Source organism: Macaca fascicularis, chromosome 12 (genome assembly GCF_037993035.2).
Source record: "Macaca fascicularis isolate 582-1 chromosome 12, T2T-MFA8v1.1".
NCBI classification, from domain to species: domain Eukaryota; kingdom Metazoa; phylum Chordata; class Mammalia; order Primates; family Cercopithecidae; genus Macaca; species Macaca fascicularis.
Window position 1 is genome coordinate 73,985,494 of NC_088386.1, and position 18,072 is coordinate 74,003,565.

Below are 18,072 nucleotides of genomic sequence, written 5' to 3' on the forward strand. Positions count from 1 at the left end.
GGGAGGATCTCTCCTTTCAAGGCCACATATTCAGGGTTGTTTAATAGGCACACAAAGTAGAGACATATTTACCCATTCACCATGAAAAAACACCTTTATAAAGGGCCCAATACCTGGGCTTAATAGCTTCATTTCTTGTGTGATCTTGCAGTGTACATGAAAAAATTAACAAATAACATCCAGTGACATGATCTTGGCTCACTCCGCCTCCCGGGTTCAAGCGATTCTCCTGTCTCGGCCTCCCAAGTAGCTGGGATTACAGGCATGCACCATCACAGCCGGCTAATTTTGCATTTTTAGTGGAGACGGGGTTTCTTTCTCCATGTTGGTCAGGATGGTCTCGAACTACCGACCTCAGGTGATCAGCCCGTCTTGGCCTCCCAAAGTGCTGGAATTACAGGCGTGGGCCACCGCGCCCGGCTCGCCCCGCCCCCCGCAATTTCTAAACTGTATCTGTCTCCTCCCAAGCCCTTGTTCCTTCATCCCCTACCCGGTGCAGATTCAGACAAGCATTTTAGTTCCTAAGCCTCGCGGTGCTCTCAGCTCCCGCGCCTCTGAGCTGCCCACACCCCTCCCAATCCCCTCCTCCGCGCCGCCGTCCTTCTGGCTCTTGGATGGCCGCAGTGCCCGCTCCCTCTGAACTCGCCGGAGCAGGGATACAGCCGCCCGGGGCCTCTTGCTCGTGCTTGGTTTTCCGTACCCCACTTCCTAAAGGGTCTTTAGGGGTTCCCGGACTCCTTCGCCTGGGAGCCTCCATCCGCCCCGCACAGCCCCCGGCAGGGCCGAGGGGCGGCTTCAGTGGCGACCTGGTGGGGCCTAGCGGCCCTGCTCCCGGACGTCAGCGCCGGCGCCGTCATTGAATAGCTTTTGCTTAGGGCAGAAGAACCTATGGGCACAAAAAGCAGCATCGCGTAGCGGTGGCGGAAGAACGAGCAGGAGCTTGAATTTCAGTTTTCTTATGAGGAATTTTCCAGAAAAGATATCTTCACTGTGAAATAAGTAAATAAATGCCCACTCAGTACAGTAAGTATTGATACCGTCCTGTAGCATTTGGCTGGAAAGTGGTGTCAATAGGGTTTTTCCTTCAGACTTTACACTACTGTACAGAAGGGCCAATGCCAATCCTTCTGTGAGGAAGTTTTTTTTCTTCCTAAATATGTTAATTGCCTCAACTTGCACTAACGGTCACACTCGTGAATATGAGTGTAAGAAACGGTTTCTTTCTCACATGTATGAAAAGGAAATTTTCCTTCATGTAAGGCCACTATTCAGAGTAAAGTCAAGATTATGTAACCTGCAAAATGAAGCACTAACTTCATTTCAAATGAAATAAAATTTCGTCTGATCAGAAACCCCTTGGAGCAGTTTATATTAACCTAATTATCTTTTATTACTGCAGTAAGTTCATTGAAGATTATGGAATGCATCTAAAAAGCAGTTATATTTACAGGTCTCAAAATTAAATGCTAAGGAAAAGCATTATTTCTGCAAACCCAGGTAGTACGGACAAGCCGAAGGGAGTTTCTGTCAAGTTTTACTCTAAATTCAATCATGGATCAGCTAGATCTCGGCTTGGTTATTCTTGGAGGAGCTGCTTTGCAAATGATTCCACTCTGAGCTCGCCGGCCACAGTAGCATGAAATGGATGGCGGTTTCCTCTTCCTAAGACTGGGTGTGGTTTGGCTGGGCAGAGTCTATACAGTGGGCGACTCTGGCGGGATTTGAGGAGCCTAGAGAGGCCCACCGCATGTGTGTCTCCCCCTAGTGACCAACGGACTGAAGTTCCTGTGGTTAAAGGCAATTGCTGATTTTGCCGTTAGCTGGAAGGCGAAGCTCAAGGAACTCCTGCGTGTACAGCACCATTCTAGAAGCTGGATGTGTTTAAAGATGTGACGCAATATGTACCCAGAAGGAATAAGACTAGATCACTAGGGTACAAATTAAAATATCAAGTTGCATACGCTGAATGTGGGATTAGCTCCGCGGAACACACTTTGGAAAACACTACTTTAACGACCTCATTCTGAGTCCCTGTAATGCTTAAGATTATAGCACAGTTTAGGCACCTTATATATATTATGATGGAATGCTTTCCTAGAGTAATATTCTGTGGTGGAAAGAGCAAATCAAAGGTCTCTGTGTTCTCTGTGACAGTGGAAGAAATTGCAACTATTAATATAAATAGGGGTTTTAAAAAATGTGGGAAAAGTCTGAAGAAGCATTTGCAGAAACTCCTTACAAAGTCAGTGACAGCAAGGCCAGGCCAAGGTGGGCGGATCACTTAAGGCCAGGAGTTTGAGACCAGCCTGACCAACATGGCAAAACCCGGTCTCTACTAAAAATACAAAAATTAGCTGGGCGTGGGTGGCTGAGGTGGGAGAATTGCTTCAACCCAGCAGATAGAGGTTGCAGTGAGCTGAGATCGCATCACTGCACTCCAGTCTAGGCAACAGAGCAAGACTCTGTCTCCAAGAAAAAAAAAGAAAAAGACATGTACTATAAATGTAAAATATAAAATATACGCTGGAATTCAGAGACACATGTAAAAAAGGATGTAAAATATCTCATTAATAATTTTTATATTTATTACATATTAAAATGATAATGTTTTTGACAGGTTAAGTAAAATATAACTCAATTAGTTTCTTTTCCCAAAGAACGTGGCTACTAGAAAATTTTAAGTTGTATATATGGTTTGCATTATCTTTTTTTCAGACAGTGCCGATGTAATAGTAACAAAAAGTCTCAGCATCATTTAAGATAAAAGGCCATCATCAGACAATGCGGGACAGATTGTAACAACAGGACAACAGGAAGTACTACAGAGATTCAGAGAATGCCATAAATAACCTTGGAATCCTGTGCTTGGGTAAACCATTTCCTTTTTTTACTTAGCTGATCCCTTAAAGCCTGTGAAGTTGAAATGTTACAGAGGGAATTATTTTCTATTTGAGTTAGCCACCTCAATTTCATAACTTTGTAAGAAGAAAATGGCTTACTTTTTTGCATCTTCAAGGTTTTCAAAACATTTGCACATTTATTATCTCATTTCATCTTTCTAATCTGAGATGAAGGTAGAGCAGGTTATCCCCATTTTACTGGTGAGGAAACTGAGGCTCAAAGAGTTCATGTGATGTGAAGAATATTGGAATTAAGGATGCCAGAGAACAGTGACTCAGAGGGACCAAATCATTATGGGGTCCATTTGGAGGTCTCTATGTAGAGGGGGAGCTTCCTCAAGGACTTCTGCCGAGACCTCCTTATTGAAGGAGAGGAGGAAGCTTGAAGACACTTTTCCCCACTCGGACTCAGTACTAAGCACTTTTCCACTCCAAGCCCTTCACCTTCTCCTCATCCCAGGCCCTGGGTCCATAAAACTGCAGGAGCCTTTTGTTCAGGCATTCCCTCAGCCATGCTGTGCTGATCCACCTGACCCTGGATTGGTGCCATTCTATCACAGCATGGGATTAAAGACTTGACCCTTCCTTTCATATTGGCTTATTGTCTTCACTGCTTTTCTCACATCTGGCTCCTCAACTCTCTGGAACCAAGCTTGGCCCTTGACAATTAGACCTGCTGTCTCTTCCCACTTTGACTTCCCTCTTGTCTCCCATCCCGGTACTGTTCCTTGCTCTGGCTAGGCACAACCCCCAACTTTAAAGTTTTTGAGTGATCACAGGCATTTCTGGGATTTGGCAAGGGATAAATTGAGTTGAGACTACATTGAGTTTGGGTTTAATGGGATATATGTATGTGGTTTGTAGTCACATCCATGTATACTTAAATATTGGTCATCCCACCATTGGAATGGTTTCTAGGAATACTCCTACTAGTGATTGTGCAGGTTCACCTACACCCTACACATAAAAGCAGGGCCAGAGGTCACACTATGATGTGAATGTGACCTATTGCTTGGCACCAGAAATATGCGGGAAGTGAAGAAGAAACAGATTGAAATGAACTGTGATAGATCCATTGCAAGAATTTCTCCAATCCTTCCCTGTAGGCAGACCCTTTGCAATGTGATTTTTTTTTAACTCTACCCATGAAAAGTTGGGCCCACCTCTTGAATCTTGAGTTTGTGACTTGCAATGCTGTGGAAAGAGCCATACTTGAAGAATAGGGCTGCTTTAGTCTCTAGAAAGGGTCTACTTTAAACCCATGCCAACAAAGCTTTTAAAATACCCCTCCTATAAGAATCAATGTGATCCATCAGTAAATTAACTGTGAGAAAAAAACTCAATACTCTTTAAAGGAAGACAACAAAGTCTTGATTCACAACAAGGTAGAATTTGTAATATACAACATATAATCTATCAAAATGTAAGAGAATCAGAAAAGCAGGAAAATGTGACACATAATCAGAACATGTGTTGCTGGATCGTGCTGATCACCTTTGTTTTCCAACACTGGAGGACTTGTGGAATCTTGACTCAGCTTGTCACTCCTCAGTGGTAACTTTTCTCTGCTGGCCTTCACAGAATCTTACTCTGCACATGCACAGCTTTATATTTGGCTAAAGACTTAAAGGGAATCCCTATGCAGGATTCTGTAGTTTCTTCTCTACACCACTTCTTATCCTCAGGCACTCTGCCCTACTTACTCTAGGCAACTCGGCATCCCTGAGGTCTTTCTGAACTTCACTTCTCCATTCTGCAGTCCAAAATGGGCCCTTGAGCAGAAATGTAGGGCCACCAGAGGGATCAACTCATGTGTTTCTCCTCTGTCAGATTAGCAGCCTGTGCTGTTGTCTAAGATTCTTTGCTTGGTCAAACTTTAATCAGGCTCCTAAGGCTTCTGCTAAGCCCATTTGTGCACTTCAATGTAAAAGCCAGTTGTAGCAAGAACCCTGCTTAGTTGGGTTAGCAAGAATCCCCACTTTTGATATCTGATCACCCTTGATATCTAATTGGGTTCCTCGTCCTCTACCATCCCAAAGGTGACATCTGATTAATCTGGCCTGACTTCAGCAAGAATCCTGTTAGGTTGGTTGGTTTAGCCAGAATTCCCCTTACCTTTGATGTTTCCTCTTAGTAATTTTCTATCCACTGCCACCACCCTGCCCCTTGTCTGTAAATTCCTTCTTGCCCATGCTATATTCACAGCTGAACCTAACCTCTCTCCCCTACTGCTAAATCCCATTGTACAGGTCCCTGTACCTTTTGAGATAGTCCTAAATAAAATCTGCCTTATTGTGCTTTAACAAGTATCATTTTTTAAATTTCTGGTTTTTTTGTTTTTTTTTTGTTTTTTTCCAGAAGACAGGGTCTTACTGTGTCACCAGGCTGGAGTGCAGTGGCATGATCATAGCTCACTGCAGCCTCAAACTCCTGGGCTCAAGTGATTCTCCCATCTTAGCCTCCCAAGTAGCTAGGACTACAGGAGGGTACCATCAAGCCCAGCTAATATTTTTATTTATTTTTATTTTTTGTAGGAATGAAGTCTCACTATTTGCCCAGACTGATCTCAAACTCCTGGCTTCAAGCAATCCTCCTGCCCCAGTCTCCTAAAGTGCTGGGATTATAGGAGTGAGTCACTGCACCTTGCCTCATTGAATAATTTTTTCTTTATATGTATAATGTCTGAAAGGAGCTGCCTTCTGTCTTTTGTCCAGTTTTAAAGTTGTTTACAGTGAGAGGAGCGCTAGCCCACACCTGTTACTATATCACATTTGGAAGCAGAAGTCAGTTACCCTTAAATTAGAGATGAGGAAACTGAGGAAATGAAAGGTTAAGCAACTTGCCCCAAATTACACAGCTGTTTACATGTGATGGAGCTTGAATTCAAACCTAGGCAATCTATCTTTAGAGATGCTCACTTAATTATTGTACTGTACAGCTTCTTAGAAAAACGGCTTTATATATGCATGTAAAATGTTTTGTCCAGTGTCAGGTAACATAGTCAATCCTTAATAAAGTCTAGCTAAATTATTCTTTAAAATCCTAAAGCTCAGTATGAATTTGTTCCTAGCCCAGTGTTTCAAAGCAAAAGATGATTAATAGGACACAAGCACCATCAAGTGAGTTGATATTCCTTATTAACACTAATTTTTATTACCATCCTACTATTAGCAAATAAAAACAAAGCATTTGCTTAAGTCCTTTATTAAGTGCATGAACAAAATATTAAATCCTTAGCCTGCTTTCTTTTGCCATTAACACTACCTTTCTTTTTTTTTTTTTTTTTTTTTGAGACGGAGTCTCGCTCTGTCGCCCAGGCTGGAGTGCAGTGGCCAGATCTCAGCTCACTGCAAGCTCCGCCTCCCGGGTTCACACCATTTTCCTGCCTCAGCCTCCCGAGTAGCTGGGACTACAGGCGCCCGCCACCTCGCCCGGCTAGTTTTTTGTATTTTTTTAGTAGAGACGGGGTTTCACCGTGTTAGCCAGGATGGTCTCGATCTCCTGACCTCGTGATCCGCCCGTCTCGGCCTCCCAAAGTGCTGGGATTACAGGCTTGAGCCACCGCGCCCGGCCAACACTACCTTTCTTAACTAGAAATATAAGATAAAATGAATAAAATAAACCAAGCAATCAGGCATAGGTACTATCAGTTTCTGAATTTCAAATAAATCCTGTGCAGTAACACACCCATCTGGCCATAATGGAGATTGCACCAGAATGAAAGCACAAGCTCATAAATAAAAATGTAAACATTTGTAATAGAACCCAGCATTTACTATACTATCTAATTCTTAATCTGCCATCTAAATGAGCTCCAATTGTTCATCTTATTTTAAAACATTATAACTGGAGACATCTGTAAGTCCAAGCCTTTCTTTGGTTTTAGCTCATACGCTTGAAAACAGTTTCTCTCTGTCTTCTGCCTTTTTTTTTTTTTTTTTGGTGAGATATATGTAAATATTTTTCAAACCTCTATTGTATCTATTAGAACGGAATGCTATAAACATGTGGCAGCTATCCATTCACTCAGATTAGCATAGATAGAAAAACTAGTTTATTCATGTCTTCTCTCCACAATGTCCCACTCTTGCCTCAGCCCAAGCAGTGAAGCAAAAAAACCCACATAGTCCAATCCATCTACTTTACCCTCTCTAATGTTCAAATTGACTGAATAGCTATCAGATCTCCATTACACACTGTTCTCTGCAGATCGCCTTTTTGATAAGTCTTAACCTAAAAAAATTATTAAGGGAAATGAAGAAATCAGAAAATGATAAATTAATTACAAGAAATGTACGACTTGGCTTATTATTATCATCTCCTTTTTGATATCAGCTGTATTTGTGGCAGAAAGCCATCGTGATCCGCTGTCTCAGTATATTGTTAAGCTAGTAATTCTGAATATGTTGTCAAGCTTGTAAAATGTTCTGAGTAGACCACATCTTCAGTAATTTCTACAAGTTTACAATTTTTCAGGTAAAGCTATAATTTATTACCTTAAAATAAATTCATTTTTTCAATGTAGTAAGAGCTGCTGCTTAGTTATAATACTCTGAAACTTTCATGAAACTATCCTTTTTATAACTCATATTACAATATGGGCTCTTTCATGTTTTTTAACTTCTTTGGACCTTGAGATGCAGTGTTATTCTAGATGCAGCATTACTCACAGTGGACGTTGTCCTCAAATTAGCATAATTTCTATTTCATTTCCGACATACTGTTTTGGATAATGTTGAAATAAATCTTTTGAAAATGCAAATATTTTTTGTCATTGCAGCACATACACCGTCTACAGAAACTTTGTCTTAGTTTGTTTAGTGTTGCTGTAAAGAAATACCGGAGACTGGGTAATTTATATTATTTGGCTTCTGATTTTAGATGGCTGGAAAGTTCAAGATCGGGCTTCTGCATCTGGTGATGGTCTCAGGCTGCTTCCACTCATGCAAAGGTAAAGGGAAGCTGGTGTGTGCAGAGATCACGTGCAAGAGAGGAAGCAGGGGTTAGGGAGACGTGCCAGGCTCTTTTTAACAACCAGCTCTTTTGGGATTTAATAGCGTGAGAACTCAATCACATTTAAGGGAAGGCATTAATCTATTCATATGGGATCCACTCCCATGATCCAAACACCTTCCACTAGGCCCCACCTTCCAACACCACCACACTGGGAATCAAATTTCAACATGAGATTTGCAGGAGAAGGGACAAACAAACCATATCCAAACCATAGCAACCCTGCCAAAAATAAAAAGCAAAGAAAAAACTGGCTACAAACTCATAATTTGTCCTATCTCTAGAAATTCTAATAAAAGGCAAAAGATACATGATCTGAAGAGAATCCAGGGTATCTCAAATGCTGGCTTGTAATTTTATGTATCTTAAATTACGTGATTTATATGATATTCTTATCATCTTTTCTCACTAAACTATAACTCCGTATCTCAGGTGGGACTCTCAGGGAGCAGACTCAGGAGACAGTGGGCAGCAGGTTTATTAGGGAATGCTTTCGTGATCATCATCCATGGAAGGAATGGGAAGAAATGAGGATTGGGTGGAAGGAGGACTTGGGTTGTGATACAGTGTCAACAGTGTTCTCAGCTGACCCCATGGGAAACTTTGAAGCTGTTTGGCCCTTTTGGTGTCCCATATTGGAGCAAGAAGTTCAAGGAACTCAAAGATGGGGGTAACCTTGGATGCAGTGACACTCTCAGCTGGTCTCAGTGACTTACCTGGTGATACCTGGTGATAAAACTCGGCCCTCAATCCTCAGAGGCTCAGAGTCCCTGGTCCCCATAATCTTTTTAGGCTGATAATGGCTGCTACACTGTCCATTTACAATCAAAATTGGGCAAGAGCATACCAAGAGGTGCATCCGTGCACTACTTGGGTACCAACATTTTCCTCCTTCCTCCAACTGTGTAACCGTAGTCCTCCTCTTTATGATAAGATCCATTATCCCTACTAAGATGTGACTCCTCTTTTTGCCTGCTACTTTCTCGGTGCAAGGAACCTGAAGTACCTAGTCAGCAGATGTAGCTCATAGTTCAATGAGACCAATGAGTCTCTTCTTGGGTCTCACTGAACTGCAAACTACATCTGCTGGTGGAGGTGTTTCACCTTTAGGAAGCAGGACCTCTAAATGACAGGGCCCAGTGTTGTGGAGCCAGGAAGCGCAATTTCCCCCAAGGGAATCACTGGGAATGATAAAAAGCAGGGCCATTCCTGCTTCTACACCCTGATTCCTGGACCCATGTATTCTACCTATTGAGAACACAGCCATACAGAAAGACCATTAAAGTGTACATTTCATCTTAAAGGATGGTGTTTGTGTTACGTATGCCTTCAACAAGTTATTTAATTATTCTATTAGGGTAGAGGCTTCTGGGTGATGCAGCATGTAATAATATGACAAGCAGAGGCTGTGGTCATTTGCCCACTCTCTTTCCTCCTTTGCTATAAAACAGGTCCCATGAGGTAGTTCAAACACTCTGAAAGCCCTCCGTGATGCTGGCTGATGCCCTGCAGATAGAAAAGGAGAATCATGGAAAATATGTGTCTATTCCTGTCAAAATGAGTCACTGCCTCTTGTTAGGATCATTATTGTAAGTCAGCTTGCCACCAAGTGGCTGATTGGTCTTCTTGAGGAATAGGCACTCAGTATTGCAGCATTGGTTTCTGTTGTTAGCAGGCTGAAAATTTAGTAGTGACTATAACAAATCAGCCTCAGTGTATAGGCCCATCCTGTTAGGTCTATTACTTAGCCTCCATTCCTGCCACAGTAGTTATTCCAATGCCAGATGCTGGGTGTTATTAACTGGCCAAGTCCTGATAGTAACTTGGTTGGTCAGGGCCTTTTCTATTATGGGTACTTGGTGGTATAGATCAAATGCAGTACAAAGCTCCTAACACTTTGTGCCCACTCTCATGTGCCCAGTCCACCATTTTTATCTCAAATCTCTTTGTTCCCAATAGTTTAGTCTCTCTGTTTTCAGGACCCCGATCCCATGACCAAGCCAGTTGTCACCGCCCATGTATATTCTAACCTTGAGACCCTTTCTACACAAATGGGCGGCAAAGTACACTGCTCAAAGTTCCGCCCTTTGGGAGGATTTTCCCTTATCATTGAATTTCAGGGCCACCCCTGAGTTGCACAGTAACATAGCCACCATCTGTTTTGTTTGCCAAAATATACCCATTTGTGAGTCAAATTCATGCATTTTCCTCTTTCATCATCTGGTCATATGGGATCAGTGGCAATAAATGTAAGCCAAGGGAGAGACACTGGTGCAACAGTGGTAGAGACATGGGAGTCTAGGCTGCTTGCTAATGTAACATACTGTGCCATCTGCCTATGTTTGTGTTCTACATGTATAGAACCCAGCTCATAATCATTGGTCTTGGCTTCATGGCCACTTGGCATCCCTTTGTCGGGTGCTATATCTCTATAAAAGCCCAGTAGCACATCAGCAGCTGTTTGTTGAAAGGTGTTTACTTCTCTGCTACAGATAGCACAGCCAGACTCTTGGGTCTGCATTGTGATTTTCCCATTAGGACTTCTCATAAACTCCATACAGAATCTTTTCCTACATATCTAATACAACACCATCTGCTGGGTGGCATGGCACAAGTGGTAAAACTGCCATCTGGACCTGCTTCAGAGCCCTTTTCTGCTCTGGGTCTCACTTGAAATTGGAAGCCTTTTATGTCATCCAGTGTATAGGTAACAGCAAGTATTTCCTGCTATGGAATATGCTGCCTCTAGAACCCATAGAAACCTATCATTCTTCTATGCTTCCTTCTTTATGGTGAGAGGTACAAAATGCAATAATTTATTGCTTATTTTGGAAGGGATATCTTGGCATACCCTGGACTGTGGACCCACCAGAGAGCCACCAATGGAAGACCCTTGAATCTTTGTAGGGTTTAATCTCTCACCTTCAGAGTATATGTGCCGTAGCTCCAATGTATTACCTACTTCTTGCTCTTCTGGTCCAATTAACGTGGTATAATTGATGTAGTGGATCAGTGATGTTCTGCAAGATGCCCAGCTGGTCTTGGTCCTTCAGACTATATTACAATAAAAGGTGGGAGAGTTAACATTCTTCTAAGAAGATTATACGCGTTCACTATTGTCTGATCCAAGGCAATGTGTTTCTGATCCTCTTTTCTAATAGAGATAGAAAGGATGCATTTGTCAGATCAACGGCTGCATATTGTATATGTAGTGCCATGTTGTGATTTCTACTTTTTTGCATCTGTTGAGACTTGTTTGAAATATGGTCTGTTCTGGAGAATGGGAAAAGAATGTATATTCTGGGCTGGGCACAGTGGCTCACGCCTGTAATCTCAGCACTTTGGGAGGCTGAGGTGGGTGGATCACCTGAGGTCGGGAGTTCAAGACCAGCCTGACCAACATGGAGAAACCCCATCTCTACTAAAAATTCAGAAATTAACCGGGCATGGTGGTGCATGCCTGTAATCCCCTCTACTTGGGAGGCTGAGTCAGGAGAATTGCTTGAACCCAGGAGACAGAGGTTGTGGTGAACCGAGATGACACCATTGCACTCTGTAGCTGTTGGGTGGTGAACCGAGATGACACCATTGCACTCTGTAGCTGTTGGGTGGTGAACTGAGATGACACCATTGCACTCTGTAGCTGTTGGGTGAAATATTCTGTAAATGTCAGTTAGGCCTATTTGATCTAGTATGTGGTTTAACTCCAGTGTTTCTTTGTTGATTTTCTGTCTGGATGATTTAACTGTTATTGAGAATGGGTTGCTGAAGTCCCCTAATATTACAGTATTGCAGTTTATCTCTTCCTTTAGATCTATTAATGTTTGCTTTGTATAATTGAGTGCTCCAGTGTTGGGTGCATAGATATATAAATTATTATATCCTCTTGCTAAATGGACTCTTTTGTCATTATATAGTGACCTTCTTTGTCTGTTTTTATAGTCTATGACTTGTAGTCCATTTTATCTGATGTGAGTATAGTTACTCTTGATCTTTTTTGATTTCCACTTGCATCGATTTTTTTTTCCATCCCTTCACTTTCCATCTATGTGTCATTACAGCGGAGGTGAGTTTCTTGTTAGCAGCATATAGTTTAGGGCTTGTTTTTTTTAATCCGTTCAGCCATTCTATGTCTTTTAATTGGAGAATTTAGTCCCCTTACATTCAGTGTTATTATTGACAAGTAAGGACTTACTACTGTCATTTTGTGCTTGTTTTCTAATTCTTGTTTTATAATTCCTCTCTTCCTTTCTTATTGTCTTCCTTTGTGGCTAAGCGATTTTCTCTGGAATATGTTTTAATTTGTTGCTTTTCGTTTTTAGTGTATCTATTATAGGTTTTTACATTGTGGTTATCATGAGGCTTACATGAAACACAGATATGCCAAGTTATCTTAAAGAGATGACAACTTACCTTAGATTAAAAAAAAAGAAAGAAAAAACTAAAAAAAAGCCTTTATACCTTAACTCCATCCCGTCTACATTTTGACTTTTGGTTGTCTCAATTTATGTATTTTTATATTGCTTATCTTTTAACAGGTTGCTGTAGCTGTTATTGTTTTTGGTAGATTTGTCTTTTGGTCTTCATTCTAGAGTTATAAGTGGATTACACATCACAATTTCAGTATTAAAGTATTTGGGGATTGTCTTTGTACTTAATTTCATCAGTGGGTTTTATACCTTCAAATGTTTTTGTTTTTGCATATTAGTGCTTTTTTTTCTCTTTTGGATTGAAGAACTCCCTTTAGCATTTCTTTTAAGATGGGCCTCATGGTGGTGAATTCTCTCAGCTTTTGTTTATCTGGGAAAGACTTTATCTTGCTTTGATGGTTGAAGGATAGCTTTGCTGGATATAGTATTCTTGTGTGGCAGATTTTTTTTTTCTTTCAACACTGAAAATTTCATCCCATTTGCTCCTGGCCTGTATCGTTTCTGTTGAGAAGTCTGTTGCCAGATGAATTGGAATTTATATTATTTGCATCTTTTCTCTTGTTGCTTTTAGGACCCTTTCTTTGTCCTTGCCCTTTGAGAGTTCGACTGTGTCTCTCAAAGGGGTAGTCTTATCTGGGTCGAATTTGTTTAGTGTTCTCTGACCTTCATACCTGGATATTTATATCTTTCTCAAGTTTTGGAACAATTTTTATTATTTCTTTGAATAAGCTTTCTACCCCTTGCTCTTGCTCAGCTTTTTCTTGAACACTAGTTATTCTTAGATTTGGTCTTTTGAGGTAATTTTCTATATCTTATAGGTGATCTTCATTCCTTTTCATTCTTTTTTCTTTTCTGCCCTCTCACTGTGTAATTTCAAATGACCTGTCTTTGAGCTCACTGATTTTTTTCTTCTCCTTGATCCATTCTGTGGTTGAAATCGTCTGATTTTTTTTTTAGTTCAGCAAATATATTTCTCAGTAATGAGAATTTTGTTTTTTTAAAAATTATTTTAATCTGTTAAATTTCTCTGATAAACTTATAGATTGCTTGTCTGTGTTATCTTGGAGGTTACTGAGTTTCCTTAAAACTGCTATTTTGAATTCTTGGTCAGAGAGCTCACATATCACCATTTTCTTAGATTCAGATACTGGTTCCTTGCTTTGTTCTTTTGGGGAGGTCATGGTTCCCTATTGCTGTTGTTTTTCTTGTGGATGTACATCCATATCTTTGCATTGAAGGATTATTTATTCCAGTCTTCTCTGTCTTGATTGTTTTGTTTTCTATTGGCGATGTTTGCTTAGACATTCTTTGTGACTTATCTGTTAAATTTCTTATTTTCCCACTAGATCACTGTCTCCTTTTTGGCACTTGATGGCACCTTACGCCCAGCTTTGCCTCCGCTTTAGAAACTTATAAGAGTGATGCCCTTCTCAAATGGGGGAGGTCCCAAAGGGGATATCCTGGCAGTGTGAAAGGCCGGCTAAAAGTTTGTGCCAAGAGGACCTGTGGAATGCATCTCCTACAGCTGTTGCTGCTGAGTAGCCACTCTGATCTGGCATCTTCTTTGGTCAAGTTCCAGAGCAGAGTTTCCAGGGCTGGGGATTGAAGTCCTGCGTCCTCCCTTTGTCTCTGGTTGTCCTCGGTAATGTTTTTCCCTCAGGTACTCATGATACTTCCCATGGGCTGAGTCGGGGACAGGTCTCCTTCCAGGGAATCCAAGACGGCAGGAAGGTTGGTTGTCTACCTTTTCTCACTTTTTCCATTGTAGAAACTGTGAGTTGGGGGAAGTTTTCCACACACTTGGTGCCAGACAGATTGTGGGGAGGGGCACCGCAGATATAAAAGTCTGATTCTCTTACCATCTGCTCAGAGTTTTTTGACTTCTATGTCCCCAGGAATTGACTCATCCTTATATCTGAGTTCTGGGATATTGTTGGTGATAATCTCGGTGCTGTATATTTGTTTTTGGTTTTCTGGTGTGGAAGTGAAGCCAGCTTGCGTCTACACTGCCATTTTTGAACCAGAAGTCCACCTGATGCCATGTGGGTCTGCTCTAACAAAGATGCCTATAGCTGTCTCTGTAGATAAATTGGAGCTACTACCTCATAAAGTTTGTGGTAGCCCACTATCTGGTTTTTGGAGGGACTAGACTGGTGAATTAAATGGAGATACAATGTGAACCATCCTCCCTGAATCTTTTAGATATTTTAGGATGGCATTAATTTCTGCCATTCCCTGAAATATTATTTTTTGATTTACTATATTGGTATAGAGAAGAGGTCAACTTTGAAAGCTTCCACCTGGCCACTTGGCCTTTATCACTATGTTAGCTCTTACCACACACACCGAGAAACCTGGTGTCACTAATCAAGTATATTTATCACAATTATACACTCAACGACTAGGTGGGTCTGTGGATATATTGTGAGCCAGACTTGGGCCAGGACTCCCTAGGACTCGACCTCCATAACCTTTACTGTAATCAAGGGCATATAATGACTTTCAGTTCTGTGTTATCATTGTTAACTCAGATCCTGTGTCCAACAGATATCAAAATGTTGAGTATTCCCCTTTCACCACTGTATGATTTCCTGAGTAATGGCGATAAGTCCCTTTGGAGAAGGACTAGAGGAATCATTATTTGTGCACACTGTGGTATTACACAGTCCTTCCTCCTGGGGACCCAGATTCTTTAGTTAATGGGCCTGGATCCAAAAACTGACTCAGGTCTGGAAATTGAGTAAGGGGTCGTGATTATTTTTTATTTATTTATTTTCGAGATAGAGTCTCCCTCTTTAGCCCAGGATGGAGTGCAGTGGCACAATCTCGACTCACGGCAACCTCCACCTCCTGGGTTCAAGCAATTCTTTTGCCTCAGCCTCCCGAATAACTGGGATTACAGGCGCGCGCGCACCACCTTGCCCGGCTAATGTTTGTATTTTTAGTAGAGACAGGGTTTCACCATGTTGGCCAGGCTGATCTTGAACTACTGGCCTCAGGTGATCCGCCCTCCTTGGCCTTCCAAAGTACTGAAATTACAGACATGCGCCACTGCACCCAGCCAGTTTAACTTTTTTAAAATTGGCTTAGTTGCCAAGAGAGGAAGTTGGGGAGGATCCTGAAGAGTGTATGTTTTGTCCTTGGAGAGACAGCTCATTGTCTTCAAGCAAAACAGGGAGCATACTAGCCCTTATTAGAGAAGAGAGGGGCACTTCTGTAGCCTTAGAAGGTTCTCGAAACCTGAGGATTGAAGATTTTTCAGGTGCATCAACCCTGATGGTTTCATCCCTTGGGTCAGGGTTCCATTTTCTCCCAATCAGGGTCCTGACCACAGCACAGTAGACCTGCCTAGCTTGGGTCCTAACTTCTTTGGAGTTTTATTCTCATGATTAAGTCCTGGGCCTGGTCCTCAGCTTCCTCTCCTCATTGGCTTGAGGAGCTGAGAGTCTGATATTCTACGAGGGAGGTTTTCTGGCCCTCACACTGAGTTTTTGTTTGTTTTTGAGACAGGATCCTGCTTTGTCACTCAGGCTGAGAGTGCAGTGGCACAGTAGGCTACTGTAACCTTGAACTCTTGGACCCAAATTATCCTCTGGCCTCAGCCTCCTAAGTAACTAGGACAACAAATGTATGCCACTATGGCCTGCTGATTTTAAAAATTTTTTGTAGAGATGGGCCTTGCTATGTTGCCCAGGCTGGTCTTGAATTCCTGGCCTCAAGCTATCCTCCCTTTTTGGTCTCCTGAGGCACTGGAATTACGGGCATGAGCCACTGCTCTTGATCCCACACTCAGCTTTTAATTACCAACTAATCACTCTCATTCTTTTATTTTGAGACAGGGTCTCACTCTGTAGCTCAAGCTGGAGTGCAGTAGTGCAAACATAGCTCACTGCAGCCTCAAATTTGTGGGGTCAGGTGATCTTCTTGCCTCACCCTCCGAAATAGCTAGGACTACAGCCACAAGCTACTGGGCATGGATAATTTTTTAAAAATTTGTAGAGACAGGGTCTCGCTATATTACTCAGGCTGGTCTCAAACTCCTGGCCTCAAGGGATCCTCCTGCCTCAGCCTCCCAAAGTGCTGGGATTACAAGTGTGAGCCACTATGCCTGGCCCATTCTCATTCTTTTGTTATCTTTTTCCAAGGTATCGGTCTAGCTCAGTAATAACTCATCAGTTCCACTATCCGCACTGTTTCCCACCTGATCTTTGTGCCTGCCAGTGCATTTCCTTAAGTTGACGTGCCATCTTAGTTCACCACTAGTGAAAGTTTTAACAACTGCACTATCAGGGTGTGCTAGTAGTTAACTTCTCCCTACCCCAGTGAGGAGAATCTCATCCTGTAAGTGAAAAGGCAAGATAAATGGCTCCAAAAGCCCAGGAGCACCTATTTTCCTGCAACCCTTCTGGTACCAAGATCACAGATGCTCAGATGAAGATAAGTGGGTAGGAGATTTATTAAGGATTGCCACCTGTGGAAAGAAAGGAAGCTCCACTGGGTGGAGAAAGAATATGGACTATGATGCAATCTCAAAGGCAGCTTTAGCTGACAGTAAGGGGAACTCTGAAGCTAGGATGGTCTTTCAGATTGTCCTAATATGGGGCAATGGGACTAGTCTTTGCATGCAGCCTGGCCCAAGAAGGAAGTGTGACTTTAGATGAGGTGGCTTTCTTCAGTTAGAGGGCAATTCTACTGACAGTTGAGGGCTGTTGGGTGCACACTGCCAAGGTGAGGAAACAAAATCCTCTGTAGGGAAGGGGAACCTGCGTGGAATATCACAGCACACCCTGAGATCAGGGGAGTGGCTCTTCATCAAATAACACAATATGAGCCAACACATTCCCAGAGGCTGCTGTAGTGCTGGGCACATTAGTGCTCAATAACTTATTGAATTAGTATTACCATCATATTGTATTATTGCCATCCTCATCTTTTAAAGTCACTTATCACTTAATGGATGCTCTTATGTGTTAGAACTGACACTATGAAGATGACTATGACACAATTACCTGTTGAGCCTATTTGGGAAATTAACCTATATTTAACAAGTTTGACTAATTAGATTGGTTAAGAGCCTTAGCAGAGGGCTAACCAAAATGGTGTTAAAGGATACACCTGATGGTCCAAGAAAATCCCTAACTCTAGAAAATCTGGATAATCTGAGAGGCGACATTTGAACAGTGTAGGAATGCACTTTCCTCCAGAGCCAGAAGCAGGGAAAGCAGAGGCAGCAGCAATTTTATCTTCTGGGCACCTTATCCTCAGACCTCATTTTATCAATACATATGGACTGTCTACAACCAAGTGATATTATCCTTTTCATCAGCCTTATGAAACTTTCCCCCAATTTATCCAAGTCAGGATTTCAGTATGCAGAAGTCTAATGTCATCTCAGAGAGTTCATTGTGCCTCCCCCATATCCAAGACCATTTACTAAAACCTTAGTTCAATCTTTAAAGAGTCACAAGATCCTATTATGCCCAGCTTTTTTTCCAGTTTTTTAAGTCTATTCCTTACTTTGCCAAAAAAAGCACCTGTTTCTATGGTTTAACAAATGGAACTTAGAATATGGACCTATGGTAAGTGCTCTTTAGAATTGAAGGTAAGTTACATGTACTGGTTTTCCTTTATTTTATAGTTTGTTCGCAAAGAATTCCAGATATTTTTTTCCAGACAAAAATACCTGCTACATACTTCTTTCGGTATGAATACATGAGACCTACCTTCAT

General features: G+C 41.8%; 1 protein-coding gene across 1 annotated transcript in view; it reads left to right on the top strand.

Moving 5' to 3' along the window:
- Nucleotides 1–600: 600 nt before the first annotated feature.
- The window catches only part of PJVK (pejvakin), a 48,994-nt gene continuing 31,522 nt past the window's right edge, over nucleotides 601–18,072 (top strand). The window contains exons 1-4 of the mRNA XM_065526519.1: nucleotides 601–1,023; nucleotides 2,716–2,869; nucleotides 5,435–5,528; nucleotides 7,782–7,851. Of these exons, the coding sequence (XP_065382591.1) occupies nucleotides 7,844–7,851 (8 nt within the window). The 5' untranslated portion in view covers nucleotides 601–1,023; nucleotides 2,716–2,869; nucleotides 5,435–5,528; nucleotides 7,782–7,843. The remainder of the gene's footprint in view (nucleotides 1,024–2,715; nucleotides 2,870–5,434; nucleotides 5,529–7,781; nucleotides 7,852–18,072) is intronic.